Source organism: Gekko japonicus, unplaced genomic scaffold (genome assembly GCF_001447785.1).
Source record: "Gekko japonicus isolate JY-2015 unplaced genomic scaffold, Gekko_japonicus_V1.1 scaffold196, whole genome shotgun sequence".
In the NCBI taxonomy this organism is placed as follows: Eukaryota; Metazoa; Chordata; class Lepidosauria; order Squamata; family Gekkonidae; genus Gekko; species Gekko japonicus.
The window spans coordinates 521,563-545,786 of record NW_015173129.1 but is presented as its reverse complement, the minus strand read 5'-3'; the positions used below and the strand labels follow the sequence as shown (position 1 = coordinate 545,786).

Genomic DNA, 24,224 nt, shown 5'->3' with positions numbered 1-24,224 from the left:
AAGTTCCCTTCTTGGGTCCTTTAACATTTTGTCTGGATTTTCCTGTGAGGGCGAATGACCTATTATCTCTAGACTTGTTATGCCGTTTGACTTTTGTTGTTTATCATCACGACTGAGGTCTCAAAAGGACTGTGGTCTCCTTCTAGATTTCATATCCTTCTTCTTTGACAGTAGCACCCGTGACTTGCCTTTGTCTTTGACCAAGTAACATTCCAGGCCTGCTCTGAAAAGTTTAACTCCCTTGAGAGATACCACTGCCACCTTGGCCCTTGTTGCTAGATCTGCATTCCAGTGCCCCAGCCACGTATTTCTCCTGGCAGTCACGTGCCATAGCCCTCTCTGTGAGTTGTATGGCATCCAAAGAGGCATCTGCCGCAAATGCTGTGGCTAGAGCTATCTGTTTTAGCTCATCCTTAAGGCTCTTTGGTATGTCACTGTCTACAGAAGTTAGCTCTGAGGCCCACAGGTAGGCCGCTCGAGCAAACAGGGATCCCGTAGCTGATGTTCTAAGGGAGATGGCAGGCACCTCAAAAAACTCTACACAGTGCCTTTTCAACTCCCTTGTCTTTTTTGGGAGTCCATCAGCATCCACGGGAAATAGAAAGCAGACGCTGATAAGTTAATTGAATCATCCACCATAGGAAGTTTGAACTTCTTTGTGGCTCCTGGAATAAGAGAGCAGAGTTTGTTAAACTCTGGGTTTCCCAGACTTTGGATTGGCTGGGTGTTCCCATTCTGCCATAATGATATTGTAAAATGCCGCAGGAAGCGGCACACCTGCAGTTTTAGTAGTAGTCTTGGGAATGGCTTTGTCAGAGCCCACAAGAAAAACCAGGATCCTCCTTTTCTTCCTGTATCTTTGGAGTGTATGTAAGCTCTAGTGCCCTGATGACCGTAGCCCACATTCCAGTGTAGAGATTATGAGGAAGAATCTAGATGGAATGATAGGCACTGCTTCTCCTCCTGCTTGCCTTTTTCTGGCACTAAATCCTCAGAATTTGTAGCGATCTGATATCCCTAACAATAGGTGTGCACCCTTTGCTCTGTTTGGGAGGCCTGTATTTCTAGGAGGAGGGCTGCCCTCTGTACTGGGACTCCTGTCTCTTTTAGCAGAGAGGTCAGTAACTTAGGAAGAAGCTGCCTGTTGCCCTAGATCAGTGAATTCTTATTTCCTCTCTAAGCCAGGAGAGAAATTTGACTGGGCTCCCTCTCCTGAGGGCTCAGTATTTTGGGAGTCTATATTGGTTGTCTGTGAAGGGTTAAGACTCTCTGTGCCTTGGGAGCTAGATGTTCCCGCCTACTCAGCCATTTTAGGGGAACCTGAAAGTGAAAGTAGCCACCATCACTCTCCTACCAGAACTCCAAAATGGAGCCCTACCCCACCCACATCAGCCGAACCCGGTGGGGAAGTAGTAGGCTGTTTATTGTTGCTCCTTTTCCCGAAGGCCCAGCAATAAGGACTGTAAAATGTCCCTGCTAGAAACCTGACCCATGGACCAGAAGCAATTCGTCCTTTTAAAGAACCTCCCATCCAGATACAGAGGAAAGGAGTAAAGGGCGGGGAAAAGAAAACTGGATGAGGGGGGGTAATCCTCTTTCTCTCTCCCCCTCCACACCTTGCCAGTTCTCAATGGATACAGTCCTACCGTGGTTCAACCGACCGGGTAGACTGCGCAGGAGCCGTGTCCATCTTCGCCACGATCTGGAACAAGGAGGGGGGCTTTGTTCCAACTCCGAAAGGGATGGAGGTGGAGTTTCCGCGCCACCCTCGGCCACCTCTCTTGCCTCTGCTCTCCCCAGGCTCTTCACTGAGCGTCTGTCCCCAAACCCGCTGCCCGCTGCCCGCTGCCGCAGCAAGATGGAGGGGGGGAGCGGTTTACCACCGCCTTCCCAGCAGGGTCCAAGGCGTTCCTCTCGGCGCCACGACTGCCTGGGGGCCTCCCAGGGTTGCCGGCGCCGGATCCATTATAATTCGAGGCCCGCAGCTCTCGAATATGTTTTAGGGCTGGAAGGTAAGTACCTTCACCCATTGCCCTCTTTTATTTATTTCATTTTTATTTTATAAATTGAATTTATACCCCGCCCTCCCCGCTACGCGGGCTCAGGGCGGCTTACACGAAGGCATAAGCCAATATAAAACATATTTAAAACCATTTAAAATCACTACAGTACAATAACATTATTATTAACAAAAGTGCTCTGAATGTTCTAACATGATATTCCACCCGATGGCTTATTACAACTGCTCTACCTACTCAGTGTCATCTGTTCCAGAAAACGGTGATGTTCCTTCTTCCAGAGCCAGGTTATGATGGAACAGTAGTGATGGTAGTGGCGGCTCCTACTCATACGCCTGGCGGAAGAGCTCCGTCTTACAGGCCCTGCGGAACTGTGCGAGGTCCCGCAGGGCCCGGATCTCCTCCGGGAGCTCATTCCACCAGGTAGGAGCCGCCACCAAGAAAGCCCTGGCCCTGGTAGCGGCCAGGCTGGCCTCTTTGGGACCTGGCTTCGCCAGGAGGTGTTGCGTCCCAGACCGTAGTGTTCGTGGGGGAACATATGAGGAAAGGCGGTCCCTTAGGTAAGCTGGACCCCGACCATAAAGGGCTTTAAAGGTAAGAACCAGCACTTTGAAGCAAACCCGGTACGCTATTGGCAGCCAGTGCAGCGCTTTTAGCACAGGCTGGATCTGGTCCCTACTAGGAAGACCCATCAACAGACTGGCCGCAGCATCTTCTTCTGACCTTCCTGTGTCTTCTGGGATCTTCGTGCTCTTCAGAGCACAGCCAGCATGTCCTGCTCAGACGGCAGGGCTGGTAAGACCAGAGGATAAGCCCCTCCCCTCCGGGATCAAAGTTTGCCGGCCCTGCCTTCGGAAGGGGGAGGTGCTTTCCCAGGAGTAAGTAGTCAAGGACTGCCCCACTACTGGACCACCGGAGAATCGTCCACTCACAACTTTAATGCCAGTAGCTCACAAAGTAGAATTTTTGCTCACAAGACTCCACGGCTTAGAAGGAGCACTGGTTGGGAACCACCAGTCCAAGTAATTCTTAGTGACGCCGACAGCCAGTAATCAGTCTGAATGAGTGGTGTCTTTGCCATGAGTTGTTTGGGGAAAACTCCTGTGCAAACCAGTTGGGTGGGTGCTTGCAGATGCTCAGCACAAACCCAACAGACCAAGTGAAGGCCTCACATCTGACTGCCACCTTTGAGCATGGTGAGCCTGACATCTGAACTCATCTGTAGCAACATTCGTAGCACCCTTACTTCAGACAAGCGGCAGACGTGCCCTACGAACGCTTCCTCGAACATCCAGTGACAGACGTGCCCTACGAATGCTTCCTCGAACATTCTCTCGGATCAAAATACCACGCCCCTGCCGTTCATGCTCTATTCCTGTTTTTCCTCGTATTGTATTCACCAACCTCTCATTATCATCAGATATTGTTCAGCCCAACTCTGAACAGCTGCTCAACTCAAAACACTTTAGCTTAGAAAAAGCCCTCGTTTTGTATTCTTTTTCTTTTTTTGGGGGGGGGGGGGCGAGGGACACCTGCTAACAAAACTTGAGAAGTCAGAAGCAAAATGGCATTGAAAACCTCGAGGACCGACATGTTTGAGAGAGCACGGAGAGAACCGAGGTACCCAAGCCGTCCTTAACAAGGAACAGCGGGAGAGCGAAAAACAAGCAAAAACCCTAACCAGCACTGCACAAGACGATGAACGGATACGGCAAGTAACTCTTTGGCAGAACGCAACAATAAATCTGTCCCTATTCATTTTTTTCTCATAAAAGACCGGGTAAAACTATGTTGAAAGCCATCCTGTTCTATCTGGTAATTGTGAGCGAGTAGCTCTTATAAGAGAGGGAGGGGCAGGCTTTCCGTTTCAACAAGTTTCTAGACGCTTTGGGGGGGGGGCGTCAAGTCATAGTCTTTGTCCTACTGTACACTGCATTGGTCAGGCCACACCTGGAGTACCATGTGCAGTTCTGGAGGCCTCCCTTCCAAAAGGATGTGGAGAGAATGGAGCGGGTGCAGAGGAGAGCGACGGGGATGATCGGGGGCCTGGAGTCCAAGCCCTGTGAGGAAAGGCTGAGGGACATGGGAAGGTTCAGTCTGGAGAAGAGGAGGCTAAGGAGGGACATGATTGCCCTCTTTAAGTATTTGAAGGGCTGTCACTCATCTCCGTTTCCAAGCCGAAGAGCCACCACTGTCCAAAGACTTCTCCATGGCCATGTGGCCGGCATGACTAAATGCCGAGGCGCACAGAACGCTGTTATCTTTCCCACCGAAGCAGTCCCTATTTATCTACTTGCAATTTCTTGCTTTCAAACAGCTAGGTTGGCAGGAGCTGGAGCCAGAGATGGGAGCTCACTCCGTCATGCACCACTTGGGTCTCGAACTGTTGAACTACTGACCTTCCAATCTGCAGCTCAGTGTCTTAACCTCTGAGCCACTTCCTCCCTTTAGGAAACCTATAACTCTATAATAAAACACCTGTTGAGCAGAGGCAGTCAAGGAGTCATAGAGACCAGTTTTGGTTGTTGGGGTAACTGATCACTCCTGAGTGACCCATCATTCCTGAGTGACCTTCTCACCCCCCCCCAATACTATAGGAAACCTATAAATCTGTAATGAAGAGGAGGCATACAAAGAGTCAAAAAGGGACCTATTTTGGTTGCCCCTTTCTGCCCCCACCCCTGCTATACGATAAGAAATCTGTACATCGATAATGAAAAGGCTGTTGACTTAGAGGCAGCTGAGAAATTTTAAATAATGGGGCTACAGAACTTATCTTGGTTGTAAGAGTGACTGGTCACTCCAGAGTGACCTCCTGCCCCACACACTGGAGGGTACTGCCGGAAACGCCACAAGGTCCGTGCCGCGCACCTTACCTCCATTTCCGCAGTGTGGGCTTCCACTTTCTGCACCATGTCCTCGGCCTCTTCCAGGCGGGCAATCAGCTGAGGAGAGTGATCGGCGGAGTGCAGCAGCTCACTGTCATAGGAGTTTAGGATGCCTTTCAAGCCATCTCGGTTCTGTCAAAACGGGAACAAGAAAAACCAAAAAAGAAATAGGGTGAGCTTTCCACTGAAGGCCGGCAGCCCCATATATTCAAGGCACTGGCATTAGAAGCAGCATTTCCATTCCTCTCCGGGACCAGGGTGGGTCCCCAGAATTCTGTTTCCACACCGGGGCTTAAACTTATGAATGAATAAAAATATCCAACAAGGGAATGACATTTCCTCTGAAAAGTCCTCAGCACAGTAGCTTCTTTTCTCCTTTTTCTAAGGGCATGTGACTGCTATAGCTTTTGCCATTTTACTAACACGTCATGCTAATAAGAAACTTCAGAACACAAGCCAGCCAAGAAGCTGGTGCTGGAAAGGGTTGTCAAGTTGCAGGAGACTTCAGATGACTTCGTAGGGGTTTCAAGGCAAGAGACAAACAGAGGTGGTTTGCTATGTTGTCGAAGGCTTTAACGGCCGGAGTTCATTAGTTGCTTGACACAGAGAGCACTCCATCTTTCTGTGTTTATACCTCTGAGGATGCCAGTCACAGTTACTGGCGAAACGTCAGGTTCTACAATGCCAACACCACAGCCACACATCCCGGAAAATCCACAGCAACTAAAAAGGGGGATTGCCATTGCCTGCCCTCTGCATAACAACATAGAATTCAAATGGAATTCTCTGCCACAGGAGGTGGTGGTGGCTATAAGCATGGACGGCTTCAAGAGGGAATTAGATAAGCATATGGAGCAGAGGTCCATCGGTGGCTATTAGCCACAAGGGATAGATAGGGAAAACCACTAGGCCAGTGACATTGTACAGGAGGCAGCAATCACCACCATTCCAAAGAAAAAGAACTGCAAGAAAGCAAAGTGGCTTTCTGATGAGGCTTTACAAATAGCAGAGGAAAGAAGGAAAGCAAAAGGCAAAGGCGAAAAGGAAAGATTTACCCAACTGAATGCAGATTTCCAGAGAACAGCAAGGAGAGATAAGGAGACCTTCCTGAATGAACAGTGCAAAGTAATAGAAGAAAACAATAGAATGGGAAGGACTAGAGATCTCTTCAAGAAAATTGGAGAAATCAAGGGAGCGTTCCATGCAAAGATGGCCATGATAAAGGACAAAAACGGTAGGGACCTAACAGAAGCAGAAGAGATTAGGAAAAGATGGCAAGAATACACAGAAGAACTATACAAGAAAGACCTCAATGTCCTTGACAAACACGACGGTATAATCACTGACCTTGAGCCAGACATCCTGGAATGTGAAGTTAAATGGGCCTTAGAAAGCATTACTAACAACAAAGCTAGTGGAGGTGATGGTATTCCAGCTGAGCTATTCAAAGTCTTAAAAGATGATGCTGTTAAAGTGCTGCACTCCATTTGCCAGCAAATTTGGAAAACGCAACAGTGGCCACAGGATTGGAAAAGATCAGTATACATTCCAATCCCAAAGAAGGGCAATGCCAAGGAATGTTCAAACTATCGCACAATTGCACTCATATCACACGCTAGCAAGGTCATGCTCAAGATCCTACAAGCTAGGCTTCAACAGTACATGGATAGAGAACTGCCAGAAGTACAAGCTGGGTTTCGAAGAGGTAGAGGAACGAGAGATCATATTGCCAACATTCGCTGGATTATGGAGAAAGCAAGAGAGTACCAGAAAAATATCTACTTCTGCTTCATTGACTATGCTAAAGCCTTTGACTGTGTGGATCACAACAAACTATGGCAGGTCCTTAAAGAGATGGGAGTACCAGACCACCTCACATGTCTCTTGAGAAACCTGTATAAGGGCCAAGAAGCGACAGTTAGAACCGGATACGGAACAACTGATTGGTTCAGCATAGGAAAAGGAGTACGACAAGGATGTATACTGTCACCTTGCTTATTTAATATATATGCAGAGTACATCATGCGAAATGCTGGCCTGGATGAATCACAAGCGGGAATTAAGATTGCTGGGGAAAAGATCAACAACCTCAGATATGCAGATGATACCACTCTAATGGCTGAAAGTGAAAAGGATCTAAAGAGCCTCTTGCTCAGAGTAAAAGAGGAGAGCGCAAAAGTGGGCTTGAAGCTCAACATCAAAAAAACTAAGATCATGGCATCCGGCCCCATCACTCCTTGGCAAATAGAAGGGGAAGTCGTGGAAGTAGTGACAGACTTCACGTTCCTGGGATCCCAGATCACCGCAGACTGTGACTGCAGCCATGAAATTAAAAGACGCCTGCTCCTTGGGAGGAAAGCGATGGCGAACCTAAACAGCATGATAAAAAGTAGAGACATCACCCTGCCAACAAAAGTCCGCATGGTCAAAGCAATGGTATTCCCAGTAGTCATGTATGGCTGTGAGAGTTGGACTATAAGGAAGGCCGAGCGCCGAAGAATAGATTCTTTTGAACTATGGTGCTGGAGAAGACTCTTGAGAGTCCCTTGGACTGCAAGAAGAACAAATCAGTCAATCCTCAAAGAAATCAACCCTGACTGTTCCCTGGAAGGCCAGATAATGAAACTGAAGCTCAAATACTTTGGCCACCAAATGAGAAGGGAGCACTCACTGGAGAAGACCCTGATGCTGGGAAAGATTGAAGGTCAAAGAAGACGGGGACGGCAAAGGATGAGATGGTTAGACAGTGTCATAGATGCAACGAACATGAAATTGAGCAAACTTCAGAGGATGGCGGAAGACAGGAAGGCCTGGCGTGATCTGGTTCATGGGGTCACGAAGAGTCGGACTCGACTGTGCGACTGAACAACAACAAAAATAGATAGGGACTCCGGGGCAAGTGATGCTCTGTATTTTTGGTGCTTGGGGGGGGGGTCAGTAGTGTGAGGGATCCTAGTGTCCTGGCCCCACTGGTGGACCTCCTGATGGCACCTGGTATTTTTGGCCACACAGAATGTTGGACTGGATGGGCCATTGGCCTGATCCAACATTGGCTTCTCTTATGTTCTTACGTTAACCCTGGGCTTCCTTGGTAGTCTCCCATCCAAATACTAACCAGGACTGACCCTGGTTAGCTTCTGATATCTGGTGAAATTAGGCTCATCTTGGGCTGACCAGGTCAGGGCAAGAGATAGAGAGGTGGTTTGCCATTGCCTGCCTCTGCATAGCAACTCTGAGCTTCCTTGGAGGTCTCCCATCCAAGTACCAACCAGGGTCGACCCTACTTAGCTTCCGAGATCCAAAAAGATCGGAATAGCCTGGGCCATCCGGGTCAGACGCTTTACAACACATGTAACAAAGAGACTAGAGAGATGCATTCGAGGAATGGAAAGTGAAACGTAGCATAGAAAAGCTCATGCTACTAAGAGGGATGGCAGTTATACCATAAGAGGCAAGTTGAGGAAATAGATCAGAGGTGTCAAACATGTGGCGCGTGGGCCAGATCAGGCCCCCAGAGGGCTTCCATCAGGTGCACAGTTGAACTGGCCATCTCCTGCTTCCAGTTGTGCTGCTGCTGCTGCTGCTGCATCATAGCTTGCTTCACCAGACTCTCTCAATCACTCAGCCATTTCATATTTTAATCCAGGTCCTAGACTCAGAACTCTGAGCACGAGATTTCTGTGGTGAATGTCAATAAATCAAAAATAGGTTTAGAGCTTACAGAGCTAATATTTTAAGCATGTTTTTATGTTAAGTAAAAAAAAAACCTTTTTGTTTGTGTCCTTTATAAAGTTTATATCTCCACTACCTGGCATTATACTTTATGACACACATGCCCTGGCCCAAAAAGGTCTCATTTATGTCAGATCCAGCCCTCGTAACAAATGAGTTAGACACCCCTGAAATAGATGATAAAAGTAATTTTCAAAACAGGTTAGAAGAAAATAACAGGATAAAATCTAATAGCATTTTTGGAAGGAAACCATATTGGGAAGGAATCCAACGTTCCGGTTTCAATGGAAACATTACAGTTGAGCTTATCCAATTCTAGCATACCCTGAGAAAAGTACTTAAACTGAAACGCATCAGTCATTCTTTAATGAACACGATACCACAGAACACCTCAGGTGAGAACCGAAGGGGTTCAAACTTTACCTGCCTTTTCAGCAACCACTTCACACACAAAAAACTTTTAAGGGTTTTTGTTTATTTTGTTTTTAAGCACGAACAGCAACTACTAAAAAATAATCCACAATACGTCAGGCTTTTGGATGAAAACAACAGAAGGTGGGTAGTCATTAAAACCACATTTCTTTCTTCAGTCAAAGTTATTGCATTAATGAGAAAACCATTATCAGAGAAGCGAGAGGAACTCGGAATAAGTAGCTTGTAACAAGCACACAATCTCTTAAGGAGCAGGCCTGAGCAATTTTCAAAATGAGGTCCCAGATAAATTCAGGTTTAATACACCTCAATTGCTACAAGGGAGTCTTGTCCTGATTAGTTATAGATTTCCAAAGAGTACGCAAAGAAATCTTGTAATTAATTAGACCTCTCTTTGACTTTTTTTTTATAAATTTATGCTAATTGTATGGAAGACAGTACATTTGTGAATACTTCTTAATTAAAAATGCATTACAGTGATCATTGAATGTCAACATTTTGAACAACTGTATTAAAAGAAAGCGGGGGGGAGAAGGAATATCTTTGCACCTGCCACATAAAGATGCTCCTGATGTGATAGTCTTCCAAAATACATCAAATGGCAGCATACACATTGCCTGATTGGAATGAATTTAGGTGACGTCTGCACCTCTAGCACTAATATTCCACACCTGGTTACGGGGACAGAGATACCTTTGACAGCACTGGTGGATGATCTTTGATAAAGGGGAATCGCGTTCCTTTTCATCTTGCTAGATCCGCTGGCCACTTTTTGACACATTAGAGGACGCGGTCTTCTAGGATAGTCCAAAGCAGGGGGGTTGGAATGGTTCTCCACTTATTTCATTCCTTCCCGATACACGGATGGAAGAGTTTTCCATGCAGCGAGCAAGGCCTCAGCCTAGGAGCTCGCATTTGGTATTCCCTGATGGTCAGTCTCATTGCCCATGTTCTTTTATGTGGTATGTATCTGCATGCAGATATACGCATGCCCACATACCTACAAGTACACAAACACTGAGGGTCCAAACTACATCTGACGGTGACCATGGCGCCAACCCGTGGCCACCAACAACATTTTAGAGGAGAATTTAACTTCTAAAAATGACTGTGAGGGCCCGATAAGGATTGAACATGCGGGAAGGCACAGAGCGGGAAACAAGATCGCCTGTTGAAGCCGTGCCACGGGCCCAATCAGGATCTAGCCCCTGTGGCAATTTCAAAATGGCTAGATTATCCTCTAAAATGGTGCTCTGCAGCCACCATCATGCCTGCCTGGATGTGAGTGATTTCACCCAAAGTTCTGGAATTGGGTTTCATCAACATGCTGCTGACATTGAGCCTATGGGTTGGATCCAGTCAGATTTCCCACTACTGAGAAAGGGACTCCACAAAGTCTACGCCAGGGATCGCGAGACCTGAATGGATAAAAACAAGATGGGATGGGAGTTGTGATAAAGAGGGAAAGACAGAGAAAAAGCAGGCCGGATCCAACCTTTATTTGATGTGGCTGCCTGTCCTAAAACACGGTTTGGCTTCTGCCAGTCTGAGTAGAGAAGGCTGCGATCATACACACAATTAGACCCGCCCATAGGCATGAATGCCGGGCGGATTTACAGGGTGCGATCAGACAACAACATCTGGGAAGTGCCCTGCAGCCATCGGCAACCCATTCTGCTCCACCACAGAAGTGGAGTTAAAAGACACCGAGGAAAATCCGGTGGTAAACAGGTTGCGACGGGCCACGGACGGACTTTTCCCTGTCTGATCGCTCCAGCGCGCTCTCATGGCGTCGGGATGGTCTGATCAGGCCATCCTGACTCCGTGCCGTTGTTTTCCCCTCCTTCGCGGTATGCGCATCATCGCATACGCCATAGGGATCCCTCAGTGCGGAGGTGCGGTTCATCAATTCCACGTTTAAGTGCATGGGAAACAAACACCACAAAAAAACCCTCGACTCACCCGCAGTTGCGCCTGAACACACACTGACGGGCTGCGCCCACAGCTTCAAAAGGAGGTGGGATTGTGCAACTGCGGGTCTATTTCCTCCGGAGGAAATAGCCTCGTTCCCCGTGCCATTTTTTCTGGCACGTGTGACCGCACCCTAAGACTGGCCTGGATGGACCAATGGTCAGATTCAGTATAAGGCAGCTTCATGAGTTCAAAGTTACACTTCTTTTTTTAAAAAAATATGTAAATTTGTGCTATTCAAGGACTACTCTGATTTTACTATCACTTGTGATGTTGGCTTCAGTAGATACAGAATTGGAAATATCAGTCCGCACAGCTATTAGCGGAGAACAAATAACAGTTGAAGCCTTAAACCAGTAATTTCAATTTAGACTAAGTGCTTTATTGTTCTTGTTACATTGCACCTCAGGTGTTTCGTGGAAATCTGGCTAGGATACAAGCTAAGCTTTCCCCCACAGGAATGATCTCTCAAAATAGTCTTTCTTTATGACTAATGAGAAAGATAAAGAGAGATAAATCCAGGCAACAAAAGCTCAGCACAAACATTAACTGGCAATATCAAGCGACAATTAGGATTCGTTTAATCATTTGTTCAGGATGCTTTATATGTAAACAGAGTAAACCAATTCCCTATACGTACAGCCCCATAATAAGAATCTGCATTCACGGATGTGAATTTTAAGGACCTCTTCTTCTTCTTCTTCCTAACACTGTCCAGCCCATTAATTAAGATCCTCCTTCCAAGCCCCATTCTCTGTGCTCCTGCCGGCAGAGGTGGAACTCGTGGGCACTCAATGAAATTGCTGAGCAGTTGGGTTAGAACGGATAAAAGGAAGTACTTCTTCACCCAAAGAGTGATTAACACATGGAATTCACTGCCACAGGAGGCTACAAGCACGGATGGCTTCAAGAGGGAATTAGATAAACATATGGAGCAGAAGTACATCAGTGGCTATTAGCCACAAGGTATAGATAGGGACTCTGGGGCAAGGGATGCTCTGTATTCTTGGTGCTGGGGGTGGGGCAACAGTGGGAGGGCTTCTAGTGTCCTGGCCCCACTGCTAGACCTCCTGATGGCACCTGTTATTTTTGGCCACTGTGTGACATAGTGTTGGACTGGATGGGCCATTGGCCTGATCCAACATTGGCTTCTCTTATGTTCTTAACATGAGGTAACCAGAAACAGGGCTTTTTTAGTGGTGGCACCTTGCATGAATGTCCTTCCCTCTTGTCCTTTAGGTGCTGGTCCAAAACATTTCATTTTCCCCAGGATTTTAATAAAAGTCTCGACCTTTTAACAATGTTTTTGTAGTCTGCTTCTAGCTCAAGAAGCGCTTCAAGAGTAGGGATGGGCAAGGACTTCCGGTTTCGGCAAAACGAATGGCAGGCATGCTCCATCGAAGCTCCGACAGGAGCGGCCCGTGACACGGCGGACAGGAGGGGTTCCAGACGACTCCGAACCCCCCCACCCCGGAGCCCTTGTAGGGCGCTCCCAGCCTGGGGCACGAGGGGTGCCTCTCCCAAGGCTACGGCCAAGGGATTGAGGCTCCTCTTTGCCCCGATAGGTCCTGCCACGGTGCCATTATGGCAATCAGAGGTGCACATCGGACGAGTGAACAGGGGATCAAGCGTTTTTGCAAAGCTCTCCTTACCTTCACAGCCGGCATGGAGTGAAGCGTGAGTGTTAATATTCATTAACTGAGTATGTGGTAAAGCGGTCATCTAACCCCCCCCCCCGAGTAGCAACGCCGGAGGGGTAGGGAGTACACTACCCCCCCAACTTTAAGCAAACTGTTAAAGCAATCCAGGGAGCTAGAAGACGCGACCTTTTTTGGATTTAAACAAGCAAAGTATGGATTTATCTAAAGTGACACTATAAACAACTTTCATGAACTTTAAAAAACTTTCCCTGAATTGTAAACAATGAGTAAAAAGGTAAAGGTAAAGGTTCCCTTGCTCGAAAGCCAGTCGAATCCGACTCTAGGGTTGCGGTGCTCATCTCCATTTCAAAGCCGAAGAGCCAGCGCTGTCTGAAGATGTTTCCGTGGTCATGTGGTCGGCATGACTAAACACCAAGGCCCACGGAACGCTGTTACCTTCCCACAAAAGTGGTACCTACTTATCTACTTGCAATTTCTTGCTTTCGAACTGCTAGGTTGGCAGGAGCTGGAACTAAAGACGGGAGTAGTCGGGCAGAAAATATGGCGATGAGAACAAAGCACTCTCCCAGAACTGCCAGACCAGCACTTCCAGCTGCTAAACCGGAAGTAAATACTGACTTTCCCAGCATGTTAGCTACAACATTGCACCCTCTGTTGGATCAGAGGAAATTTTGAAGCTCGGGGGAAAAACCCCAGGTTTTTTCTGAGTTTTTTTCGGGGAAAACGGAAATTTTCTGAAAAATTGAAAAAAATGCTACATTAGCACTTCTTCTTTTTTCCAGATTGAAAGTCATTCTGTTACTTTAGGAACATAAAATATGACTATGGACATTTTTACTTGGCATGAAATTATCACAACTAGCAAAAATAAAAATATAGTGTATCCAAACAATTATTACAAACAGAATACCCACCCACATGCAAAAACAAAACTGAAACCTTTTTCTTTTCTTGTGATAATAGCACTCCTAAAGGAAGAAATGCATTTTGTTCTTGCATTGGTGAGTTCAGTTGGTAACCTAGGACTTGCTTGTCCTCAGTGCACAGAAATTAGATCAATCTGAAACCATACATATTTTTTAGAAATGATTTGGAAAGTATTTGAACACCTTGTGTCTTAAAATATTCTATCATGTTAAAATTTATTTATTTATTTATTTATTATTTATATTTATACCCCGCCCTCCCCGGAGGCTCAGGGCGGCTTTAACGTTCCATAATCATTTTTTCTCCTTTTCTCTTCTTTTTTCAATTTTTCCAATTTTTCGGAAAAAAAATCAAAAAAGGCTTCAGGAAAAAAGGGGGGGGCGCGTTTTTTCCAAATTTTTCCGGTTTTTTTCCAGGCCTTCACATCTTTAATCTGACGGCCTTCATGCTATTTCTTTTCTTTTCTTTTTTTTTAACCCAAACAGAATTTGTGTGCATGCGTGTAACACTTTAGGTTCCAAGAATACAAGGGAACCTTGCTTACAAGTTACAAGGTCTTTTTTTTTTTAAAGTGATAATTATAATTCTTGTGCAATATTCCCATTCCCCCCCCCCCTGAAAATTTCTTGCCACCATGACTGGAAATCGCTACATAACCTTTTGCATTTCATTTCAGCTGAATTTTTAGAATTCTGTTACTGTTCACTCGACCCAGTGGTCTTGAACAGCCACTGAGAGTTTATGTTTAAGCAACTAACAGAAAGCTGCCGCTCTAATGGGATCTCCCCCAACAAAATACGGTAGGGTTTATGTCATTGTTTTAGAATGTTTCCGTATTTCTACAACAGCCAAAAATCTATATGTAACCCATCCCATCTACATTGCTCAGTTACTTAGAAGACTCAGCAGCTGGAAAAACAAACTTCTTACTAAGTCAGCTCCTGTCTTAAGTTTTAAAAATTCCAGCCGCTTAAAAGTATGTGGTCAATAGATTCAATGTGATTAAGGTCTAGAGATGTGAAGGTCTGGGAAAAAACCAGAAAAATTAGGGAAAACCCCATTTTTTCCCCATTTTTTTCCTGAAGCCTTTTTTGTTTTTTTCTGAAAAATTGAAAAAAGAAAAGAAAAAAAATTGATTATGGAACGTTTTATTTTAACATGATGAATAAAATATTTTAAGACAAGGTGTTCAAATATTTTCCAAATCATTTCTAAAAAATATGTATGTTATCAGATTAATTTAATTTCTGTGCACTGAGGACAAGCAAGCCCTAGGTTACAAACTGAACTCTCCAATGGATAGCGACAGACACAACAGAGTAGCTGCAGAAGCAGAGACTGAAACTGATACTGATAATTACAGCTCAGAAAATGATTCTGATTAAATTTCATGCCCATTCATTGAAACTTAGTCCCACACTCCCTTCTATACACTTCCTCCCTCTTCAATTATTTTAATGAGAATGTTTTTATTATTATTATTTAATACTGTGGAGAGGAAATATGAATAATTGTTACTTCTGGATTTTTAAAAATTGTTTTGTGGAGGTTTTTTGTCTGTTCCACATAAACTAGTAAACAGTTCAGGAGACTGTTGCTCCATTTGTTACAATTACAAATAAATATTATTTAAAAAGTAAATTCTGTTTGTAATAACTGTTTGGATACACCATATTTTTAATATACTAGTTGTGATAATTTCATGCCAAGTAAAATTGTCCATAGTCATATTTTATGTTCCTAAAGTAACAGAATGACTTTTAATCTGGAAAAGAAAAAAGAAGTGCTATTCCAATTTTTTCCAAAAATTGCAATTTTTCCCCGAAAAAACCCAGAAAAAAACCGGTTTTTTTCCAAGCTTCAATTTTTTCAAAAATTTTCCATCTCTATTAAGGTTGCAACTGCACATTTTCTCTGAGCACGGAATACCAGCATATCTATCTGTCAAGACTGCAGGTGGTAGAGCAGGGGTGTCAAACATGTGGCCCGGGGGCCGGATCAGCCCCCCCCTCCCAAGGGCTTCCATCAGGCCAGCAGTGGAACTGGCCATCTCCTGCTTCCAGTTGTGCTGCTGCTGCTGCTGCATCATAGCTTGCTTTGCCAGACTCTCTGAATCACTCAGCCATTTCATGTTTTAACCTGGGTCCTAGACTCAGAACTCTGAGCATGAGATTTCTGTGGTGAATGTCAGTAAATCAAAAATAGGTTTGCCGCTTACAGAGCTAATGACTTAAGCATGTTTTTATTTTAAGTTAAAAAAATCTTTGTGTTTCGTGTCCTTTATAAAGTTTATATCTCCACTACCTGGCATTACATTTTATGACACACATGGCCCGGCCCAACGAGGTCTCATTTATGTCAGATCCTGCCCTCGTAACAAATGAGTTCGACACCCCTGTGGAAGAGCATTAAGACACACCGACCTTAAGGTGCATCTATATTTAGGATATGTTAGATCAACTGAATCAAGTCTCCGATGGTTTGTATTAGCAGCACCACTCATTTTGAAAAGACCTGCATTCTCTCAACCTGTAAAGCACTGGTTAAGAAAAGAGGAAGATGTTTAGACAGTCGAGGAGGCATTTCAAAGGTTCCCTCGGCTTGATTCTTACATTGTGCATATAGGGCTTAGTACAGCAATGAAATATTCAATCTACCTTTTTAGTTGCTTCAGTGGTGCATGACACCCAAGCAGAGTTGGATTCGGCTGTGGAGGCAAGCCACGGGCTAGTGGAATGGCATAAAGCACCAGCGTTTCTAGGGATCTCCTCAGCTAGCTCGAGCTGAACAAAGTCTTGAAACTCCAATAGCCCATGAGACTAATATCAACGCTTACAGAAGGCATATGTCTCTCTGCTTCCCTGAGCAACCCATTTACAAAAATCAGAAGCAGGGCAAGGTTAGAGGATCCGTATGGCTAAGATCTTCCCCCTTCACATCTTACCAACTCCAAACAGAATCGTCTTTGACTGGAACTAAGCAGGACTGTGTCGTGAAAGCATATGACATCATCAGGCCCCGCCCATGATATCATCGAGCCTCACTCCATGAGCTTCGGTATTTGGGAGGCCGAGGGTTCAAACAAACATGATAGAGATCACACACCTCTCATTCTGTCCATAAACGTGCAAGTTACAGGCTAGTACACATGATCGAGGTTTATAAGATTATGCATGGGACAGAGCAGGTGGAGAAAGAAGTACTTTTCTCCCTTTCTCACAATACAAGAACTCGTGGGCACTCCATGAGATTGCTGAGCAGTCGGGTTAGAACAGATTAAAGGAAGTACTTCTTCACCCAAAAAATGATTAACACATGGAATTCACTACCACAGGAGGTAGTGGCGGCTACAAACATAGACGGTTTCAAGAGGGAATTGGATAAACATATGGAGCAGAGATCCATCAGTGGCTATTAGACACAAGGTGTAGATAGGAGCTCTTGGTCTGGGGCAAGTGATGCTCTGTACTCTTGGTGCTTGGAGAGATAACAGTGGGAGAAGAAGAAGAAGAGATTGGATTTATACCCCGCCCTTCACTACCCAAAGGTGTCTCAGAGCGGCTTACAAACTCCTTTCCCTTCCCCTCCCCACAACAGACACCCTGTGAGGTGGATGGGGCTGAGAGAACTCTGACACAAACTGCTCTTTTTCAAGGACAGCTGTGCCAGAGCTTGTGACTGACCCAAGGTCACATCAGCAGGTACAAGTGGAGGAGTGGGGAATCAAACCCGGTTCTCCCAGATTAGAGTCTGCACACTTAACCACTACACCAAACTGCCTCTAGTGGGGCTTCTAGTGTCCTGGCCCCACTGCTGGACCTCCTGATGGCACCTGGTATTTTTGGCCACTATGTGACAGAGTGTTGGACTAGATGGGCCATTGGCCTGATCCAACATTGGCTTCTCTTATGTGTGACAGAGTGTTGGACTGGATGGGCCTTTGGCCTGATCCAACATTGGCGTCTCTTACATTCTTATGTCCCTGAGAACACAATCTGCATTTCAAAGGGCAGTGGCAGAAGAGTAAACACAGCAAGAAAGATCAGTATGCCTATCTACCTAGCTAGTCTCTCTTACCACGAAGTCTGGAGGTCTGAGACACAGAAACATTGCAATTGGAACTTCCAACAACATGCACCTCCCCGATCTTGTTTGGATGTTCCAGGACAGCCCTGCCCATGATATCAACAGGCCTTGTCCATGATATCAACAGGCCTTGTCCCATAAGCTTCAGTGTTTCGGGTGTTTTATAGAAATAATGCCAGTCTGGAAAATCAACAACCTTTCTCGAGGCTTCACTGTATGCTGTCAAACTCCAGGAAGAACCTTGGTGATTCTGAACACTTTTTCTCACCCACATCCTATAAATAATTGAGATAGATCGGTCCATGTTTTGTGCACGGAACAGCACCAAAACATTTCTCCAGTAGGCTGCTGGGGGGGGGCCTGAACCAGTCATGAGCTATCGATGTATTTTTGCCTACAGAAGACATGATCTCCAAAGAAGGCCTTAAACCTTCCCCCCAGGACTGCATTTCACAAGGCAGAGTTGTGAGGCTAACAGATATAACTCCCCACAACGCACCTGGATTTCAGGAATACCACCAAACACTACTGTCAAAATGTCAAAAACAAAACAGGAGTTTCTGAAGGCAGCCAAAGAGGAGTGTGTAACAAACTCAAGAGTGCGTGAAAAGCAAAGGTGGGAACACCTGCCGATGTGCTCAACACACTGTGCGAGCTGAAAGGTCAAATCTCAAAGGTGAGGACGGTTTGCCAGATGGAACCCAAGGCCATCTCTGGGCCGGAGAAACTAAGTTAATGAAGGAGAACAGGGAAGGCTCTTGGAAGAAACAGCAAGACGAGTCACTTCTTTTCCGTAAATGTGTCTACCCGAATGAAGGGATGGAGACAGCGATGGGTCAAAAAAGCATACCAAGTGTGGGCACCTACCACCAAAACCAAATTCTATAAGCCTTAACCCTGATTTAAGACACTTCAGCCTGAAGGCTCTGAAACAGGAATATACACCATACAACTGCAGAAAGTATGTATTATCTGTTTGCTGGGTGTATTACAGTGTTTTTACTGCTCTGTTTTTATACTGATATACTAGCATTTTCTGCATTGTTTAACATATCATGTCTAATACGTATGCTTTGTTTCAAACTGCCTATGGGCTCCTTTGGAATTCTGACTCAGGGTAGTGGGCGCCACCACAAAATGGCTGTCACGGGAGGGGGAGCCAGCTATAAAATGGCTGCCACAGGAAACAGAGCTACACATGCACCCAGAGGAAGTCCAAGTATAGGACAGAACAGGGGCAGTTTTACAAGTACACTGGGAAAGATGAGCCAGAGAGAGGATAAAATCAATATTGCGGTGGCAGGTGCTGCTGAAGGAACGTTATTTTAACCCACGTCGCCAATCAGATCTCCAGTGGCCAATCAGAAGCCACACTGGGCAACAGCCCCACTTGACCCCACCCACTTTCTATAAATACTTGGTGGGCGCCATCTTGCTCTCACTGCACTGCATTTCAACTTATACACATCACTGTATTTCTACTCATAAGTATTTCTACTCATAGGTATTTCTACCTATGTAATACCATTTCTTGCATTGTTCAACATGTTGAATGCTTATTTATTTTTTATTTATTTATTACATTTCTACCCCGCCCTCCCCGCAAGCGGGCTCAGGGCGGCTCACAGCAGGGCACCATGTGCCAGCACATAAAAACAGGATAAAACAATCACATATAATCAATAAAATATACAGTAATTTCAGTCTATCAGTTAAACAAGATAGTATCACCAAGATGTTACATAACACTGCCAGTACTTCACTAGAGGAGGATAATGTCCCATAAATGCTGTTCGTCCCCCATCCAGCAAAACCGATCCACAGCAATGCCATAATTTGATCTTCATAGGGCTGTTCCCTCTAAGCTGAGTTAGTGTGAGCTAGCTCACAGTTGTTTAGCCTCCGGCTCACACATTTTTGTCTCAGCTCAGGAAGGGTGGCTCCCGAGCAAACTGATTTATGCAGTAGCCAAATGCCTTGCTCACAACTTTAATGCCAGCAGCTCACAAAGTAGAATTTTTGCTCACAAGACTCCACAGCTTAGAGGGAGCATTGCTCCCTAGGGCCTGGGATCGCAAGACGATGTTTCGGAGTTATGCTTAGTTTCGGAGTTCTACCATCCTGGACCCATTACGCTGTTTATTAGAGGTCTCCTCAGCCTACTCATTGCACTGACTGATATTATATAATCCCCCTTCAGACTCAGCAAGAAAGGTGGACTTGAGATTTCTGTGCAAAATAATTTCCGTGCAAAAGAGAACCCATACATTAGAAAAAGGATCTACTGGTTTTTTTAATGTTGTGATTTCAGTGGCATGTTGGCATTTTCAAACTATTCCCTTGGGCACCCAGTGTGCCACCCCCCCTCACTAGAATTGCAAACCTCCAAGTGGTGGCTGGAGATGTCCTGGGATCACAACAGATCTCCAGGAAACAGAGATCAGTTCCCCTGGAGAAAATGGCCGCTTTGGAAGGCGGACTCTATGGCATGATAACCCACTGAAGCCCCTCCCCTCCTCAAATCCCGCCCTCCTCAGGCCCCACCCCCAAAATATTCAAGTATTTCTCAACTCAGAGCTGGATACTGTACCCCACACCAAGAACACACATTTTTGTCCATTTGCAAAAGAGCAGAGGCCTGGAAGGGAAAACAAACTGACAACAGAAAGTCTAAAAATTATTACTGAGAAAGTGCGAGACAAGGAACAAAAATCCAGCCAGACGTTTCTGCGGGAACACCTCCTTCCATGGGTGTGCGCTTAAACCCCACAAACCCACATGCATTTGACACTGACTTTCTAAGGAGTTGCCACGTACAACGCACATAACACACAAACACGCAAAGAAAGAATCGATAGAAACAAAATTAAACTTACAAATCTAACCAAAGCCGATCAGCTATCCCGGAGGGGAAAACTCTGTTCCTGGGGTAAAAGTTTATCTAGTGTCATAACTTTATTGAAATCCTATATCTTCTGATGGACTTTTATCGGAGTTTTTTCAAGCCAGAAGCTCCAGTTATCATTATTAGCCCCTTCTGAGCGGCCAGAGGGACCCTGGGAAGACGCTCCCTTTTACAAACAAGTGATAATTGTCTGCTTTATTGATCAATAAATCTCTGAACTGACTCACTCCACCATGGTTCCAGTCTATTATGCCTTCTGCAAAGTTTCTTCAAGAGAAGATATACCGCCCCCTCTCTTTTTAGAAAAAAAGAAAAGATTGGTTTGTCATTAACTGGAAGAGAGAAGGAACTACGCTGGTTGACTTTCATAATGACTTTTTAATGACAAATTCTAGTCACAGTTAAATCTGGTTTATTTCCACATGGGTGGACGCTAGCTATTAATCCACCTACCCACCCCCAAATCCCCACACAGGTCACTTGCGCTCCGACTCCCGCGCAGGAAGAAACACAGGGAAAATAATCGCTTTGGAGAGTACAATTGTGATGGTATTTTCCACCCGATGCCTTTTCCACAGACTGGAAATGGCTCTATCCTGAGCATTAAACTTGAATTTGGCTTTAATTAACAATGATTTTAAGGAGAATATTAATAGGCTGTATCGTTAGGAAGGAACCCAGGAAGGACTTCACTGCCTCCCTTCAGAATACCAAGTCCAATTAGCAAAACCAAGAAAGGTTTTAAAGCAAAAAAGGGAAGAGTACGCCAATGTTAGTAGGTGAAGTGTGCCATTGAGTTGCAAACTCATGGGGTTTTCAAGAGAAGAGATAAGGAGAGGTGGTTTGCCATTGCCTGCCTCTGCATAGCAACCCTGGACTCCCTTGGTGGTCCCCCGTCCAAGTATTAACCAGGGCTGGCCCTGCTTAGCATTCGAGATTGGACAAAGTTGGCTAGCTGAGGCCATCCAGATATGGGCCAGAGACCAACAGAGGGGAGTTGCCATTGCCTGCCTCTTCATAACAACCCTGGACTTCCTTGGTGGTCTTCCATCCAAGGACTAACCAGGGTCAATCCTGCTTAATGTCCACAATCTGATGAGATTGGCTAGCCTAGGCCATCCAGGTCAAGGCAAAAGTATGCCGTTGAGTTTCAACCAACATGGTGACTCTACGAAGTTGAACCTCATAGGGTTTTCAAGGCAAGAGACAAGCAGAGGTGGTTTGCCATTGACTTCCTCTGCGTGGCAACTCCAGTCTTCCCTGGTGGTCTCCCATCCAAGTTGTGCATGTGAAGTACCATCAAGTCACAGCAGACTTATGGTGACCCCAAGAAGGGGCTTTCAAGACAACTGAGAATCAGAGATGGCTGGCCCTTGCCTTCCTCTACAGAGTCTTCCTTGGTGGCCTCCCATCCAAGTACTGACCCTGCTTAGCTTCCAAGATCTGACCAGATTGGGCTATATATCCAGTCCAACACTCTGTGTCACACAGTAACCAAAACCCAGGTACCATCAGGAGGTTCACCAGTAGGGCCAGAACTTCAAGACACCCTCCCGCTGTTGCCCCCCCCAAGCAACAAGAATACAGTGCATCACTTGCCCCAGACATAGTGTACCATGTATCCCTTATGCTAATAGCCACTGATGGACCTCTGCTCCTTATGTTTATCCAATCCCCTCTTGAATCTGCCTGTGTTTCTAGCCGCCACAACAACCTGTGGTAGTGAATTCCAGGTGTTCATGACTCTTTGGGTGAAGAAAGACTTCCTTTGATCTTTTCTAAGCCTGCCGTTTATTAATTTCAGTGAGTGCCCACAAATTCTTGTGCTGTGAGAGAGGGACAAAAATACCTCTTTCTCTGCCTTCTCTATCCCATGCATAATTTTGTAAACCTCTATCATGTCACCCCTCAATTGTCTTCCAGAGGGTGTAATGAATCAAAACAAACTCTGCATTTCCATAATTTCTGTTCCTTAGTTCATGTCTTTGGCCAGATAACGATACTTCTGAACCTTCGGTGGTGCTCCTAATGATAGATATTTCACCAGCCAAAGGCTGTTACAACAACTTTTTCATTAAAAAGTGCAAGGAAACTAAGATCAAGAAGCTGCGTCCAAGGGAGGCAATTGTTCCCCACACAATACTAAAACATGAGCAGAAGGGAACCCAACAACCCTGATGGAGCCCCACTGGGAAACTCCACAGGGCCAGAAACTTTTCAAGAGCTGTATTGCATACAGAGAGAAACAAAGATGTTTAAAACTACCACAGCCAAAATTATCAGCTGCAGAAATTCTCGGTATTGAGAGAATAAAGACTTCAGGGTAAAGCCCTCTTCATCGCCAGTCGGTGGTGTTTGTCTAAGTATAAGTGATTTGGTAAACACACAGCTTTGTTGCCGAAGGTCTTTCTCCAGGAGATGGATTGTGACCTACTATTGCCATGGTCCACAAAGAAAGGTGACTGACACCCTCTGCACCATGGGTTTCATCCTGCCTAGAAACACCAAGCCATAAGATAAGGCAGCTGTGGAGAGGCATAGCCAGAAATTTGGGGTGGTGGGGTGTTAAGAAATCTGTTGGGGTGGAGGAGCGGGGGGGGAGAGATCCTGTTGGCAGGCAGGCAAAGAGGTTAAGGGTCTTTCCTTACCTGTCTGCCCACAGCAGGAGTTGTGGGGCATGGGGCATGAGTGAGGGGGCACCGCTCCTAGATGCCCCACGGTGGCTACAGGCCTGGCTCTGGGCCTGAGAGAGAGAAGAGACTAGAAGAGGCCTCCAACTGGCACCTGACGTAGAATCTAGCCACAAAAGAAAATGGCGGATGGAGGAATCGCAGGACAATGTGGCCACAAGCAGCCACCACCTCTCAAAAAAGGGGGTCTAGGATGGTTTGTCCTCCCCGAGTGATCCAGAGGCAACAGCCATTTGTGTTAATGTGTGCTAAGAGCCTGAAGTGTGCTTAAATTATAGTCGTACTTCTCTCAGGGACTTCCTTTTACCTTCAGCTAAGGTGACAGTGCTTCCAATAGGGTCCCCAACCTCTATTGGGGCCTAGAAATATCCTGGTTACAATGGATATCCAGACAACAGAAATTAGCTCCCCTGGAGAAAATGGTGGCTGTGGAGAGAGGGCTCTATGGCATGGTAATCTGCTGAGGTCCCTCCCCAAGCCCCGCCCCCCTTGACTCCCCCTCCCCCAGCCAAGGAATTTCCCACCTTGGAACTGGCAACCCAACATCCCAGGGAACCTGAGGGTCACAAACTTGAGACTGCTTTAAGGAAGAGGAAATACTGGGAGTGTAAAACCAAGAAGAATAGGCTAAGCAAGTAGAACACCCCACACCAAAGCAGAGCTCCAGTGATAACCAGAGGGGTGGAAATGTAACCATAACAGGGGTTTTTAAAATACTTTTTAAGACCAAAGAGGCACACGGAAAGGAGCACACTACCTCTCTCGATTTACTCTTGTTTCAGTTGATGGTGGAGGAACAAAAATCAAGATCTCAAACCATCAGGCTTACCAAGCCCCACTGCCAGCAGGCTTTTTGGGATCACTTAGCTGGCCAGGGGATGCCGGGACGCCAGGGGGCACCAGCAGCATGCTGA

At 45.7% G+C, this 24,224-nt stretch overlaps 1 protein-coding gene across 1 annotated transcript in view; it reads right to left on the bottom strand.

Moving 5' to 3' along the window:
* The window catches only part of MAD1L1 (MAD1 mitotic arrest deficient-like 1 (yeast)), a 760,935-nt gene that overhangs the window by 445,882 nt on the left and 290,829 nt on the right, over positions 1 to 24,224 (bottom strand). Inside the window, exon 12 of the mRNA XM_015422082.1 lies at positions 4,895 to 5,038. Within this exon, the coding sequence (XP_015277568.1) occupies positions 4,895 to 5,038 (144 nt within the window). The remainder of the gene's footprint in view (positions 1 to 4,894; positions 5,039 to 24,224) is intronic.